The sequence below is a fragment of the Myzus persicae genome, unplaced genomic scaffold, assembly GCF_001856785.1.
Source record: "Myzus persicae strain clone G006 unplaced genomic scaffold, MPER_G0061.0, whole genome shotgun sequence".
NCBI lineage: Eukaryota > Metazoa > Arthropoda > Insecta > Hemiptera > Aphididae > Myzus > Myzus persicae.
This window is the reverse complement of record NW_019103989.1, coordinates 634201-651501: the sequence shown is the minus strand read 5'-3', so window position 1 is coordinate 651501 and position 17301 is coordinate 634201. Positions and strand designations below refer to the sequence as shown.

Here is a 17301-nt window from a genome sequence, read left to right as displayed (position 1 = left end):
TAGACGTATATTATGTATTGATACTCTGGACACCTTTTACCCGAATTTTCGATGAACTGATAATAACCGGTTCATGAAAAAAAAATAGTCTTGTAGTTGTTTTTGTTATATTAATATTATTTTATTATTTCTCTGTCCGTTTAGTGTACACCTACATTATAAACACGACGGCATATTCGAATCATTTATTAGGGCCTTACCCTAATACAAATCTATGTAAATAATATACGTTTTGTAAAATCAAACGATATCGTTAATTTTAGAGAGTACGAGAATTTTCCTCTTTAGATTTCGAATGTTTAAAAGTGCTTTTTATTATACATTATGTACAGCAGTTAAATATTGTAAAGCCTTAAACGTACGTACAGTTCCCCAATAATTTCAAACCTTATTAAATTGAATTAAAATAGTAACATTATTTGTATACCGGTGCAAAACAACGAGTAGGTAATGACTCGTATCTCATTTTAGACGATTTATATGAATAATACGCGTGCATAAGAGCTAAGATTTAATTATATATTCTAAAAATAAATTGATTGAAATTTAAGACTTTAATTAAAAAAGTTTGTGTTTGCTGCTATTCAGCTAATTAATTTCACTCCTAAACTATTATACGAGCATATAGTTTTTGCAATGTATATATATATGTACTTAAAAATATCAAAAAACAAAATAAACTAGCAATATTAAAGTGATTATTTTAATGAATATAACATAACATGCACCACGTCAACGCATATACATACAACGATGTAAATGTTATTTAATATTATTATGCTCGGTATATTTAAATGTGTTTGATAAACAAATAATAATTTGCTAAACCACATAATCAAATATGAACATTTTTTTATTATAATTAATGTTTTTTTATAAACATTAAATCAAATCCCTATTTGTATTTAATAAAATAATTTTTATATTTTACCTGATTAACAGTCAACACCCTGGAATCATTTAATTTGCCCGTTACAACATGTTATGATATAGGTCATATTAAATTTATGCTCGACAATTAATTACAAGTTTATGAAAAATTGATCTTATTTCTGCAGTCTTACCCAACCCTTAAAATATAATTCTGCAAACAGATTTTTTTAATTTTTAGTTTTCGTCACAAGGCTTTTAAGATTATTATTTTTTAGTATGATGGCCTTACAACTGTCCACATAATATTGTAACAATTCATTTTTATTTTTATTCTTGACTCAGTTTTATAAATCGAAATATACAATATGAATTCAATTTAACTTTATAATTTTATTGTTTAGAAGTATGAAAAAAAATAATAACTATTAATCATCGAACAGTTGTGCTTAGCGCCATAACATAGTTGATAAATAGTATTGTGCAAAAACAATATACATCTGATTTTCGAATAATTATGTCACCCGTTTTATAAGTGTAAGATTTGAATTTTGATTTTTTACAACACAAAAGAGTAGACTAAGAATAATAATTAGTGAGGCGGAAATATATTTTTTTCTCCAAACACGTATATCGGTCGATAAATTAATTAGGTCAAAATGGTGTAATGAATCCTCTAGCTAGAAATTTCGCATGGCAATTAAACTGCGTTAGTTACAATGTCTTGGATGGATGGTGCACTAGGGATTTTTAAACAAATACAACATATATGTATAGAGTTACCTTCCACTGACACAAATTATATACATACTGTGACAGGGGTAGGTTATAGAGATAAAATTATTATTTACACAAACGAGTGTCCTTATATAAAACAGTTTTAGGTACAATTATGGTTAAAGTTTTCAATTGTATTCTCAATAATTTATTATACAAAGTGAGAAGGTAAAACTTTTTCAAATTTCACAGTATTTCTTCCAACACATTTTGTGCAAAAATGAGTAAGTCTAGGTCAACTTATACAGGTGTTTTATCCTTAGTCTTATCTCTATAATATAATTTTAAAACTGACGTAATTATTGAAATAGATAAAACAAAATTAAAAAACACTAATTATTACAATTCAGAGTCATTTAGGTTGTCTACTTATATTATAATTAAGCTGTTTGTACGTATTTACTATTTTGTCATTGGTAATAATAAGGGTTGTATACAATTAACCATATACCTACTTTGCTATTATATAAGATGTGATAACTGTGTGTCTCTGATTAAGATAAAATAAAATGTTGTGAAACAATGAAAAAATATTAAATACAAAGGGGACATACTTTATTACTGCTTTTTGTGTCATAATTTATAATTGGGTTATAATATATATGATTATGAGTTAGGAATAGAAATTAAAAATGTTCTTATAAATTTTCATGCTGTGATAATGATTATCATTATTCATACTATATAAATTATTATAATCAAGATTTTACAAAAAATATTTACATTTTCATCATGCTCGATAATTTGTTGATTGTAATATCTACTCAATGAGAAATATTGTTTACTTATTATAAATAATTTATGACATTATCTTAAATACCAATAGGATACTTATAATATTTGATCACTTTTTCAATTGATGTTCAAAATGCAAAAATATATTTTGCACATAATTGGTGGTTTACTTTTTCCGCTCGGAAGTTCGGTCTTGTGTTGCTATATTTCTTAATCTTATCTCGAAAAACATTGTTGAACCTAAATTAAACCCGAATATTTTTGTATAAGAAAATCGTTACTGTTTCGAAACATATAGTTTATTGTGTAGTCATTGAATGTTTATTATTTCAGGGTATTGGCAAGCGCTTTTGGTGCCCAAGTGATTTGCAACAAGATAGTCGGACTGACGGCTGGTCAACGGAGGATTTGCGCCGCTGCGCCTGACGCAATGGCCGCCGTCGGTCACGGCATACGTATGGCTAAACAAGAATGCCAACAACAGTTTAGCACACATCGGTGGAACTGTACGGGACCGTCAAAAGGCAACCCGTTTGGACATTTACAAATCACTGGTAAGCTATAAGATATGGATGGATAGGTCTACTTTCCGAAGTCACTAATAAATACATTTATTTGCCATATTTGATCCACAACACGCGTTAAAATACTATGTATGTGTGTGTGTGTACTATACATTTGCACCAACATTTACTCAAAATATAAACACCATATTGTGTGATTTGTCCCAACATTTTTTAAATGCGTTTGTAATCTGCACCGAAATAGAAATATAATGTAATCCGAACCATCTCAGGTAGGAAGTAAGAAGCACGAATTATAATTTGTTGCAAAATTAAAATCGATTATTCTTTTGATAGTTTACCTACATACATGTTTTGATAGAGTTTATAAGACCATAAGATATTGAGATATGAGAAGTTAATAAACACAGAATATTCCATTTTAGTTCCTGAGAGGTTATTTAACAGTAACCTATATTCACACCGTTCTATACGGTACGTCAGTATTGATTTAAACCTCCTATAACAATAATAATATAATATGTTAAAAAAGACATATAATATTCTAATAATTAATAATATATTCAATATATATTTTTTTTTTGTTAAAAATGAATACTTATACCAACTGTGTAATAATAGTAATAATGGGATCATCACGAATAGGACATCAGAATTTATAATTATTTCTTGATGATGATTTCTGGATGGGTAGTTCGAAATTCCGAAAAATGAATTACTATTTTTTTTTGTTATTCGAGACCGTTGAGTTTTTACGTCAACCAGACATATCTTATAAAATATAAGAAATTATTGTTTGGATAGGAATAAATAATGATAATCATAGAAAAATATAACGTAATGTTAAAATGTTCCTTTTAATATTTTACAATACATTATACTCACGATAAAATAACCATCACCACTATGAACGCACACCTAAATATAAAATATTACTTTGATAATGTATTATTGTCAAAATCTCGGTCAGCAACCGATAGGTTCCATCAGTGCGCAAATCAAACCACGAATACCTATTTCGATAACACCCTCTTCGCAGCCACACGCTTCCAGCCAGCATGCGTTATCGATTCGTCGCGACTTACAATACCGACCTGTTGTCACTGTATAATATTTGTAAAATTTATTATGGCAAAACAAAATCGTGTGTACCTACCTACCGATACCGTGATTAAGGCGATTATCAGCTATCTGGATTATATATTATAATATATACAAACATTACGGCTTGGAGTGAAGGAGGGTTATCGATTATACCTAGATTAGGTATATTAATACATAATATACATATTTTAATGTTATATTATATGCGTAAGCAGTGGCTATAAGAGTAGGTCGGCGTTTGTTTACATTGGTTAAAAGAGATTACCGAATCTTTGAAATGTAAATATTTTGAAGTGCCGCCACGAACCCATCAAACACGCGCTGTGTATTTAATATTATTATATAGTATATACGAGTAGGTTGTAATGGTATATACCTACCTACAATACCTACTTCTCTTACACTATAACTGTATATTAGTGTATGACTATGTACAACGTGATGTGTATATTCTATGTACTCACTTTTATCTAAACTATGAGTAATTTCAATAAATATCATATTTTAATATCGTATCACGTACATTACATACATATTTATACATTGAAACTCTCGGGGTACACATCTTTGTTGCGGCTTGATGCAATAGATTGGTGTGACAAAAATAAAAACATATAACACATAATGTCGTGTTGGGTAAAAAATTAAATATAAAAAATTGTTGTAGAAAAAATTATAATGAAATTCTCTGATAGAATTGTAATAATGATGATGTGTGCATTGTACACGCGTTGCTTCTCGTAAAAAAAGGTATAAACGAATTGCGTCCCAAAAGACCTGGAATGCAATTCGTGTATTTTAATCAGGGTTTTTTAAACAGTTAATAATTAAATAGATGACAATTTGACTGTCGAATGTATAATACATTTAACAAAAAAAGTACCGTTTAATCTAATTAAAATCAATATGTTGAACAATATAATATAGCCATATGGGAAGTTAGGTAATACATTTTAAAAAATATTATAAATATAATATTATGATGTTAATCATAATTCAATTGAAAATTTGTTTGGGGAATGTGACAGAAAACCTTAAAATACTTCGAGTTACTTAAATCCATCAACAATGAATAATAATATAATAAAATACATGTATCATTAAAATATAACCATAGTTCATATATCAATTAAACATGCATTAGTCAAAAATTAGATTTATACTTTTACATCATTTTTTATTATTTATTTTACATGTATTCTTTTATAAATTTACAAATTCTAACCTTGATGTTTTATTCTCTTTACTCCATCTAAGTTGATTTCGTTGGCAAGTTTAGTAATTTTTACTTGGATCCGGATATAAATTATTCGAGAAACAAAATCCATCCATGTTTATCTGTTTATCGTAATTTATAATATAATGTATAATATATCTTGCAATGTAATATTAAAGCCCAGCACACCCTTATAAATACACCACTGAGAACCCTCAAAAACATAAAACAAAATTATACTTCCTGACCTAAATAGTGGGACGTAAATTTGTGTACCTGAACCTTTTTTTCTTAATGTAACCATACAATTCAAACACCTAATAATAGCTTAGAATTCTATTCAATGTCATCCTTCCGGTACATGTACCATTTTCAAAATAATTTCAATAATCAATATTATATTATTATTAACACTATGATCCATATATAAGTGTATCTTAGGGAGTTATTCACTTCCGATGAAAAAAACAATAATTCACAATTATTCGTTGTTCTGCATAAACTATCCCTGAAATTGGACCATACAGTGAAGGGCGAAATATTAAAACGTACTATTTACCATAAAGCAAACCTTTTTTATTTTTGGCAGAAACAATAGTTGGTGAAAACGATAATTTGATTTTTGGTGAAAACATGGCACGCTTAAATCATGAATCTACCTATATTATAGTGTATTTATGCAATAATGCATCGTAGTTATCTACGATTTTGTTTGCATGTTGAGTTTTGGTCTTAATATTTATTGTAACTATTTTGTTTTATCTTGAAAAATTTTTCGTGTATAGTTGTATTAAAAAAAATCGGACAATTAAAAATATTGTAAGTAAACCTTTTTACACCTACCGGTTCACGTTTAGGAATCAATAATATCAATCGAACAAAAAAAAAACTTGGTAAAACCGGGTGTGATAGGTGTCTGATTTATGTGAATAGGAGTGTGTCGATAATTGCCAATAAACATAAGATACATATTCAAAAAAATAATAAATAATAATACCTTTGAGCAATTTCGGAAAAATATCGAAATTAATTAATGATTATCATAAATATTTTTATGTAAATCATAATTTTTATTTTATTTTACACAAAACGACGGTCGATATCCCTACAACGTTTATACGCGTGGTGTACTTATACATCATATTATAATAGGTGGTTTAATATTCAACGATATTCTAGATTTATGTTTTGTGTGCAGTGTGACCCGTGAGGGGGCGTTAAATCGTTGTCCATACTGAAATCCCCTCTCAAAAACAAAAATACAAAATATTGGTACTAGGTATGAAGACACACTCGTTTCTATGGTGAATTATCATCATCATTGATCATCAATGCACGTGTTTGGCATCACCTGCAAAATCTTTCCCATCACCTACGTATATTTTTACGAATACAGTTGTTATTTCGGCTAAACGACCATTTAATATTATTTATCTGCAACAAGTTCATGATTAAAATTCGATCAGAAATAAAATAATTTGCACCTACGCTGTACACCTCGAGCGTAGTGATATATATATATATATACGTCTACAATTATACATGATACATGATATTATCACAATAATATAATTTATTTGTTTTTAGTGATAATATTTGAGATTAGGTGTGTAATGCAGGACGGTGAAATAATAATTTTCGTTCAAGTCCAAAGAAATATTTGGAACTCACTGTGTGTCGGGAGTGATGAAAATGCAGCTTTTTTTTTAAAACTTAAGTCAGTGTAAAATTTAAAGTAACTATGTTTCAAGACGTTAACTATTCATACTCTTTCAGTCACCCGTGTAAGGTTAAACGCAATATTTTCTTTACGCGTTTAGCACGATAACAATGTAGCAGTAATAATATGCATAATATTCCAGTGTGATCCATTTAAACACACATAGACACATAGTATTGTACTTTGAAATGATCTACAAAGTTGGCGAATATTTCCTTAAATATTCGGAGAAAACAACCATCAAACAAATTCCTAAGCAGCTGGTAAAATTGATGCGATATTTTATAGTATTATACGACGCGTATTAAAATAATATTATTAATATTATGTCTTACGTTACACAAACACACACACACACACACACACACACACACACACACACACACACATATTATACGTTAGCTTATACAGTCTTATATAGTCGTTGAGCTTATACTAATAATATGAAAATGTTACACAATAATCTCCATTATTCGCCTTATTAAAAAAAATATAAACATTTATATATAATATATATATGCCATAGTGGATTAGGTACATCGTTAAAAGAGATCTAAATGGGCCACTATTATACATACAGAGTGATTCTATGTAATCATTGAACAGTCATTTTCTTAGATGTTTTCAAAAACATTTTTATTTGTAAAATAATTTAGTTTGATGACATTACTCATTATAGCACAATATTTTTCAAAAAAAATGTGCAACCATTCGCGTTCAGTGGTCAATTATTAGGTAAATATGAATCGTGAAAACTTACTCGAGTAGGTTACGATAAATTGTGGGTCATTTGACAGGATTTCATTACGATGAAAATACGATATAGTAGTGATTTGCAGTTAATAAATATTAAGAAAGATGTCGAGGAGCGAAGTCAAACTTGATTATTAGTTCAAGTGATCGATATTATCATCCATGAATTGATGTAGTAGTATGATAATTAATATGCAAAAACGTATCATTTATATTAATTACAGTGACATTGATTGACGCATATCCAGTAATATTACGAGTATAAAAAATAAATAAATATTTAATACCTAGTTAAAACACGAACGTTAAAATAATAACACGTTTTTATATGAACAATTTTTTTAATTTAAATTATCCATATCACGATTCAAATAAATAACTTTCCGTGAGTATTTAGACATTAGAAGTATATACTTATACTTGTGATTTACATTTTACAGGTATATAATATCGTATTGCAGATTATACCTTTAAAATATTGTCTCTATTAACTGTTACTTATTTATTTTTATCTTAAATATTGAATATTTCTTTTTAACTGATGGATTAATATTATTCAGAAAAAAAATCATAAACATGAAAACAGACATCACCTTTTATCATACAATTCGATGGTTTCGTCATTCATTATTAAGGAATTATTTAGTTTTTATGGGAAAAAATGTTATTATTTAATCTATTGTAAATTCATTTAAATTTATGTGCGATTGCTAAACCTGATCGTTGATGCAATAAAAATAATAATACTTTTTTGCGATGAATTTTAGCTTATAAATTTTTTTTGCATTTAAAATTCAAACAAATTAATACAATATTGTTCTGAAAATATTAGGTTCATTAAATTTATAAAAATTAGAGTATTTTAAATTTATCTAACAGTCGTTTGATTATTTTTCAATTGGAAATAAATAATAAAACTGTAGAAAATATTTAGTTCAATATTTTGATTTTATTATATTTTGAGGATAATTTGTATTGCTTTAGTTGATGTTTTTGAAATGATTAGGTAGGTAGGTACTTACTGTCTAAAATATTTACGATGAACGTAAATTGAGTTGTCTGAATAAACGTTTCATAATCGTTATTCAAAATACACGCATTTTTCTTTCTCTCGTGTTTTAACTTTTTTATAGAAAACTCAATTCAAAGTTAAATTACAAGTTCATTATTTATACTTTATAATGCATTATTTTACCGAGTATTTGTAATAGTTATTGTATAATATGCACTTTATATTATAAATAATTTCATGCCTATATAGTATTATCATAACCATATCACGATGAAAAATGTTGGACACAAAAAAAAGAAGATGTTCAATGAATTTTTGCCACTCTGCAATATTTTATATTTTATACTTTATAATAAAAATAATATTTATCTAGTCAAAAAGAGTGCTGATCCCAGTACTGATATTTTCTGATTTACAACAGCGTGGACATGGGGTGGTTGGTGGACCCACAGGCCATGGGTTTGATGTCTTTACTTTTTATATTACTTGAAGAAGTGATAAATTATATTTCATTCAAAAAACGGTTCTGAGTAGAGCTTATTTTACCCAACAATTTTCAAGATTTATCTTAAAATTACAAGAGCAAACATTCCATTTCAGTTATTTTTCCGTTGTTTCAATTTTCCAGAGAACTACTAAGCTTAAAAATAACCTTTTTAAAGTATGGTGTGTATTTTACTGTTCTATATCTTATGTATTAAGTACTGCCTGTGAGACATTTTAAGGTTTTTTACTGTTCCAAAATGAGTTTTTCTAAAACATCCGTAAAAAAGGACACGACATTTTTGGAAAATCAATATACCCAACTCCCTCAAGGAAGGTTAGGTTAAAAGCATTTAATATAAATTTGGCTCTCTTTAAATTATTAACATTATGATTTAATAGATTTTTTATTTTGAATGCGAATTTTTTTCACAATGTATCTACTAAGTATAGTATCTCTTGTGTATTTAAACGATTTCGACGAAAGAAATATATCTCAAGTGTCATTTATTCTATATCTAGAAGCATTTTTAAAGTTTTGAGTGTCATTAGGTATACTTACATCTTTTTTATGATATTACTTTTTTAATGGGCTGTATATTGGTGTATAGTGTATACATTACGGTGACTTTTTGATGCTACTTTAAAATACATTTATGTTTACTCATTCGCACGCATTTAGATCACCATAAATTAAATAAAAAATAAATAGAAAATAAAGAACTTGGAGGTAAAAATTACTTAACTATTAATATGTCTACCTTTTAAAAAAAATGTCCTAAATTCGAAAACGACAAATGATTTGTTATTCATCTTGGCATTTAAACATGTAGTTTTTAACAAAATAAACACACTTAACGTGACGTCGAGTATAGCCAATCATTAATAATAACAAGAGCACTTTGTTCGAAAATCAAAATCTGGTTAATGCAATAAATATTTAGTATCGCATAGGTAATTATATTGGTAATTATATTAGGTATACAGTTTAGGCAAACCCTTCTCGATAAAGTAATGCGGTCAAATATAAATCACGTAAATCATTACAATATTATTATCCTCGCGGTATTTGAGTCCCCGATATTACGCAGGTATATAACGTAGGCTTTTTTTTTTAGTATTTTATATCAACACTTTAATTCTAATCAGTTATCCTCAGATTTATTCTTTAACCAAACATTTAAAAGTCGTTACGTTTTGCCGTAATTGTAGGAATCCTTATTGCAGCACTTATATAAATGAAGCTTGGATTGTATTAAGAGCGAAATCCATACGGTTTCCTAATACTCTCATTCAACTAAAAATGCAGTCATAATAATGTGTGAAACGCGTTCAGTTTAAATGCCGACTCTTCGATGAGCATTAAATATAAATAATAAATGCGTACCTTTTTAATATAATATTATTCTGCACTCCATTATAATTAGTATTATGAAGTACTCTCTTTCAAACAACTATAATACTATCACTGCAATATCACGATCGCCGTCATTATTCAAGACCTCTTTTTCTCTTTTAATAATTTCATTTATTAAAATTCTGATTTTTTTCCAGACTTTATCATCGGTATTTATTATTTATTATTTTATACTCTTATAAACGTATATATGCAACTATTTATTATGTTATTTGACTAATTTTTACCAAATGGCTGAAACGATACCAATGATCAAATTATAACATTTTATTATTGTTATTGTAGTCCACTCCTATGAAAAAAATAGTATAATAAAAAATATTCTTATAGCAGACCAAAGTCGAAAACACGGTGTGGTGACGAACTGACGACACAGTATATAGATGGTTACTTCTACATTTTACATACAATTTTTACATAGCATTTGTTTCTAACTTTAGTTTGTCTAAAAATAAAATTGTACAAATATTAAAGAGTACAAACTACTCTTTGCAATTTTAATCTTACATTTTATAACTATGGACACTTATTACATATAGGTAGTATTACGTATGTCCTAGTCCTAGAGTATGTAGCCTGTTCGACTCTAGCTAGCACTTGATTCGGGTTTTATTCTCATTTAAAATCTAAGATTTTTTAAAGCTTGTTTACCAACTACCCCCCCCCCTCCTATGGCCCCATATGACAAAATAATTTTGCCAATAGTTATATACTAATACATTATATATCATACAGTCGGTTATATTATCACCTACGCCCACCTTATCAAGTGGAAAATCATCTCTGTGTATTCACATTAGTTTTATTATAATAGGTATTTTATGTATACATAATTACATATTATAATATTACTAATATTTTATTATGAATAATATTGTATAATAATATAATATCCATCGGAAAGGTTCGCCAAGTGACCATCCCCTGGGAATAAAATATATTATAAATTATAATATAGTTGATGATCGATCGAGCACACTCGCATTGAGACACCTTGTCGCCGTGATAAAGGAATTATTATTGCCTATATTAATATATTGTCTCGTCACAAGTATACCTACACACATGCATATCATAGGCATATCATACGCACTCGACTGTGTCATAAAGTTATGGTGTTCGCTGGCCCTTGAAACGACACAATGGTTTTCAAGTTTTTCGACCAATATTTACCAACCTAATTCCGATGACGAGAAAACACTCGACTGGTCATTTACGAGTGTGTTGCGTATTAACACCTCCTACCCGGGTTCTGGTAGTTTGGTTAAGTATATAATATAAATACCTATATACCTATTATACGCAGGCATGCGTGTATATGTATATATATATATAATAATAATAGTATAATATTGTGCTGGGTCGGTGTATTCATCACGAGCGGTGGCGGCAGTAATAGTATATGGACACTAAAAATTCGTGTTGTCCGTCGTTTGGACTTCGATGTAAGTACGTCTCAAATTTATAATATTAGTATTATTTATTATTATATATATATACTCACATGTATGTGATATATTTTACGGTGGTAAATTAGTACGGTATGTGTATAATATCGATGGGCCTCGTGCTATTACAACGGAATTATCCGGGGCCGTGTACATATTATATGTATATATTTTTTTTTTTAATGGTTGTCATAAAAGTCGCGGCTTATCCATTAGCACATATGTCGATTGTGCGTCTCTGCGCTCGATTCTCGTGCGTACTATGTGTACCTATGTATATGTATTATATTATATTATTATATAGTCTTATCCCACTGCGTGCCCCAAACCGGGGAGACCCATAAACTTATTCTGTCGGTATATCTATACATTTTTTTCCGGTAATTTTTATTCGTATATTCTTCTTCGTCTCGGTTTTTTTTCCTCACAGGTGTTATATATTTTATATCCATAATACTGCACACGTGCTATTAAAATTCGTTTTCGTTCCAGACCGCGCTGTTTTGTGTTATTGTTTTTTTTCTCTTTGTATAGTGTTAAGATTTTTGTTTCTCTTTTCTTAAATCGAATCTGCGCTGCAGGCAGGGTTTCCTGGAAGTAAAACTACAGCTGAATCTCCGTTTCGATTACGACGTGTTTTCTTTGCTGATTGCCGAGGTAATTGCCTGCGACCAGCTTACCTGGTTTTGCTATTCTTATTGGATTATCGATCGTTACAACTGACGCTAAACAGAGCGATGGTAGATAGAGATATAACTCTTTAATTTGTCAAACAATAATAGGGGGCGAAATATCCACCGTGGATTCAAGTGGTTCAACTAAATGTTTATTTTGATATATAGGTATTGTTATTTTTTTATCAATTCGGAATCATAATTATGTCATTCATAGAATCATGTTATAATTAATAATAAAATTACAGTTATTACTTATGGATTTCTAATATTATACATAATTCCTGTAATACCGAAATCAGTTTTTTTTTTTTAGAAATAATGACATTCGACAAATATGCCGAAGTATCACCGACTATTATTAAATCATAGTAGTAAAAGTAAATTTTAATTATTTTGCAACCCTAAATACTAAAGTTAAAAATTAAAATGTATTGATAGCCCACATAATAAAATAGCTAATAATTCGGTACCTACTTATTTATTATAAGTAATAACGATGTTATGGAAATAGTAAAAACTGTAGTTATTTGTAAAATAAAAAGAGTTGTTCTAAAATATTACAATTAATATTCCTATCACATAATGTAGCGGGGCGTCTACGAACAAACAGGAATAATGCATATAATGTAAAATAAATGCATCGTTCGTGGTAAACGGCTTATATCTGACACTCTGACGGCCGCTTTTAGCGAGAGGCCCGCCAGTGTAAATAAAATCTATGTCCTGTACCGAATCGCATATCACATTTCGTACCTCGTTTTTTATTCTATTCGTTTTTTAATCGTGTCAACATTGACATATTATATTGTCAGTTCACTATTATATTATTATTACATAAACGACTTTCCAGAGGGCACCGAATCATATAGTTAGTAAGTGTTGCATGTCGTGTCGAAGCATAGCTGTTTTGTTAACCACGGACCGAAAAAACAGACACGGATTACGGTTAGCTGAAACAGTACTGAAAATATGATTTACTAATCATATTTTGGCCTGGCGTCGCTAGTTCCCAGATAGATGACCACCCGGGTTTTTGTGACAAATCCTCGCCCTATAAACAAGTGTTCTAAACCAACCGTACCCCCTCCCCCACACTAAAAAACCGGTTAATAACTATGAAATAAAATTTAAAAAGCCTTTAACTTAAAACAATATAATATATATATTATTACTAAATATGATGTACTACACTGACTATAGTCACAGTAAACGGTGCAAGTGTAATAACGCCCAAGAAATAAGATGCCACACCAGCATGCACACATTAATACATTGTTGTATCTGTTTTGCAAAAATTCATAGCACATGATCATAACAAATTTGAATTCAAGCAAGTTACTGTTTATCATGAGAATTTTTTTATCGTAATATTTTTGTACTCCATCTACTCATAACTTGTTTAAAATTGTATCTAATAACGTGAACAACAAACATCAATCACAAGTCACAACTGGTAATGTTCAGTGTTCTTGCCTTCAATTTGGTAATATAATATGTCAATTCACTCTAATAAGCTAACACGAAATTATAGTTCTTCCGATCAAAAATGTATTGTATTATAATTTATAATTGTATCTATGTTACTAGAACACGTCATGGCGATAGTAAATTTTCTGAAATCAATTGTACACAGTAAATGTACTCGCTCTCAAGTACTATTATGCCGCGATATAGTTACCATCATTGGTCAGTCAGCCTAAGGAAAACTCATCCCGTTATCAATATTGGATAGTGGATAGTGTGTGAACTCGACGGGACAAAAGACGAAAGCTCTCCCCGAGCACAGAATGTCTTAGTCCTAATAAAACGGTGCACATATACCACCTATTAACTAATATTATAATAATAATATCACATAGATATTTTGATAGAGTAGGTATAGCATCATCGTATAAGTGTTATGTGTTCAATCTTCCGATAATATTGACAGCGCCCGATCAGAGACGCGTTAGGTTGGAATACCATTATTATATAATAATATACTCGCATCCGTTCGTTGTTGTTAAATCACAATATAGCAGGTAAGTATAATTTTGTATAAACGCCATTTGTTCCAAACAATACATTACATATTATTATATTATACTTGCGCGTATGCCATGGGTAGAGATATAGGATACACGAATAGTGCGTGGATCGCGTGTTTTTTAATTGGACCGTCGCTAGGGAATATTTTGTTCTTTATATCTATAATAATAATAATAGTAATAATAATAATATTATATATACTTATTATATATTCGCGTTTGTGTACCCATTTATTTAATACACACGAGGTATGGCGTGTGCGGGGTAAACACGCGCTGTATATCAGCTGCACGTAATAATAGAAATAATAATAACATGTAAAACAATAAGCATTGTCTAAAGTCTTGATCTCGCGCGATATCCGCAGAGAATGGCTTAACCGCGCGCTTTGACTCGGCGAGTGAGAGAGGAAAAAAAATTGACCCGACAAAACGATAATCTCAATATTTACAATTAAACAAAACACCGAGTTCGTTATATATATTTTCGTACTTAGGTATACATATACGAACCATATTATGCAGATACATAAGTTACCCGTATATAATAATATATATATATATTACAGTAATACTGATATTACAACACTGCAGTTTCGTTTGGAAAATCGTGTTCAACAGGTTTCCATCGAAAACAAATCCTCGTCCGAACTGTGTGAGTATAATATGTGTATTTTGACCATAATATTGTTACAACCCATACTACAAAAAATTCATATTTACCTATATGTCCCTATTAATTAATCAATCTGCAGCTTACGAGCAAAAGAGTTTACTTCGGTCGAGTTTTTAATGTTTTTATGCACCCCGCGGGTCGAAAGTTTATCGTTTATGTATTGGGACCTACGAGTTTGCGATCGTTCGACTTTCACGATATTTTTCATCCAGCCCTCGACCGTTATTCATTTTAATCGAATTCAGTGGTTGATTCAACACCATCGCCACCATAAAATTATATCCAGCATATGATTAAATCATTGTATACTTCAGTGGAAAACGAGCATCAAACGGTTCAAATGTCGTTTACAATATTATTAATTAATGTACATAGACTACATGTCGAAGGCCGCATATAGAGTCTCCCTTCAGTTGGCCATTACCTTTAATTTATTGAATATTTGAATATGCTTTAATAATAGGTATATATTATGTGTACCACCTGTTAGGTAGGTGGATAATACATACCCTTTCTAATAGGCACATTAAGTCCTAAAAACCTTTTAAAATATGAGTCTGTAAAATATTTCATATTGAATTTTACTTCAATCATTTATAAGACATTATTTGTTATTTATTAAAATTTGTAAAAGTTTAATTGTTCATTTTTTACCCTTATAAATTCTATAGAACCAGTCGAAAAGTATAAATAATCAATACATTTGTACATTGTTTGTAATATGCATACATTCAGTTAATACGTAATAATACTTACATTATTGCTATACAGTAATAAATCAATAAAGTTTTATATTCATATTCGAGCATAACAATATAGAAACAGAAACACATATTAGTTTTACAAAATATATGCATTTTTTAGTTATGAGTGTGGTGATTTATAAGGTATGATATGAGACCGGAGTGATTTAAAAGTTTCATAAACAATTTTTTTTAGGTCAGCGTGGACATATTATCATCTTATACATAAGTAATTTACTAAAAATTGTTCACACTATGGATGTTTTAAAATATCAAGGATTATACAAGGGTAATAACTAATAAGGTAAGTATAAGGGTATCCTATATCGAAAAAAATATGGACATTTATAATATGTATTCGGTTTGGTTTATGATTCAGAAAATAAAATATAGGTACGAATAACAAATTATGTATTTTTAAATATTGTATTTTTATTTATTATTATAAAAATTAAAAACCAATTATAAATTATGATATTATTTCCAAAAACTGTGTAGATTTGTTTTCATTTATGCACATTATGTTTTTTGAGTTGACTAGTTTTTTACTGGACATAATAAATAATAATATAATATATAGGCTTGCAATGCATAGTCAATGTCACTCAATAGTTTCAAACACTAATAGGTAAGATTTTTAAAAGCGATTTATGGTCTTAAAATATTTTAATCTATAAATATTACGGTAAACCGATTTCCGCTCTTTTTTCAAAAGCGATACTTATCATTATTTTCGAATTCAAATAATCGTAGCACACAATGCACATCATAGTTTCGTCAAGCTATAGCCAATAATATAATATTGTCGACCCTTATTCAGTTTTGTAGATGATGATAACACTAATATTATGTGCATTTAATATAATATTTACACGAGTCCTATTTTATCGAACTATATATTTTAATACCTATCTACAACCACAAGTACGGTTCTATATTTCCACCATAGTATAGTACTATAGTAGTAGATTATAATAGTAGATACCTAAACCATTGCTATACAACTGTACAGTGAATATGCGCCTATGAATGTGCAGTTTATAATAATATATAGTTTATAGCGATTATATTATTATCGATTAAACGTTAAACATTGCGGTCGACTTGAATATATTTATC

General features: G+C 29.0%; 1 protein-coding gene across 1 annotated transcript in view; it reads left to right on the top strand.

Annotated features, from left to right (window-relative positions):
• Nucleotides 1-17301, top strand: part of LOC111037299 (protein Wnt-2) — a 69750-nt gene that overhangs the window by 27483 nt on the left and 24966 nt on the right. Inside the window, exon 2 of the mRNA XM_022319805.1 lies at nt 2716-2936. Within this exon, the coding sequence (XP_022175497.1) occupies nt 2716-2936 (221 nt within the window). The remainder of the gene's footprint in view (nt 1-2715; nt 2937-17301) is intronic.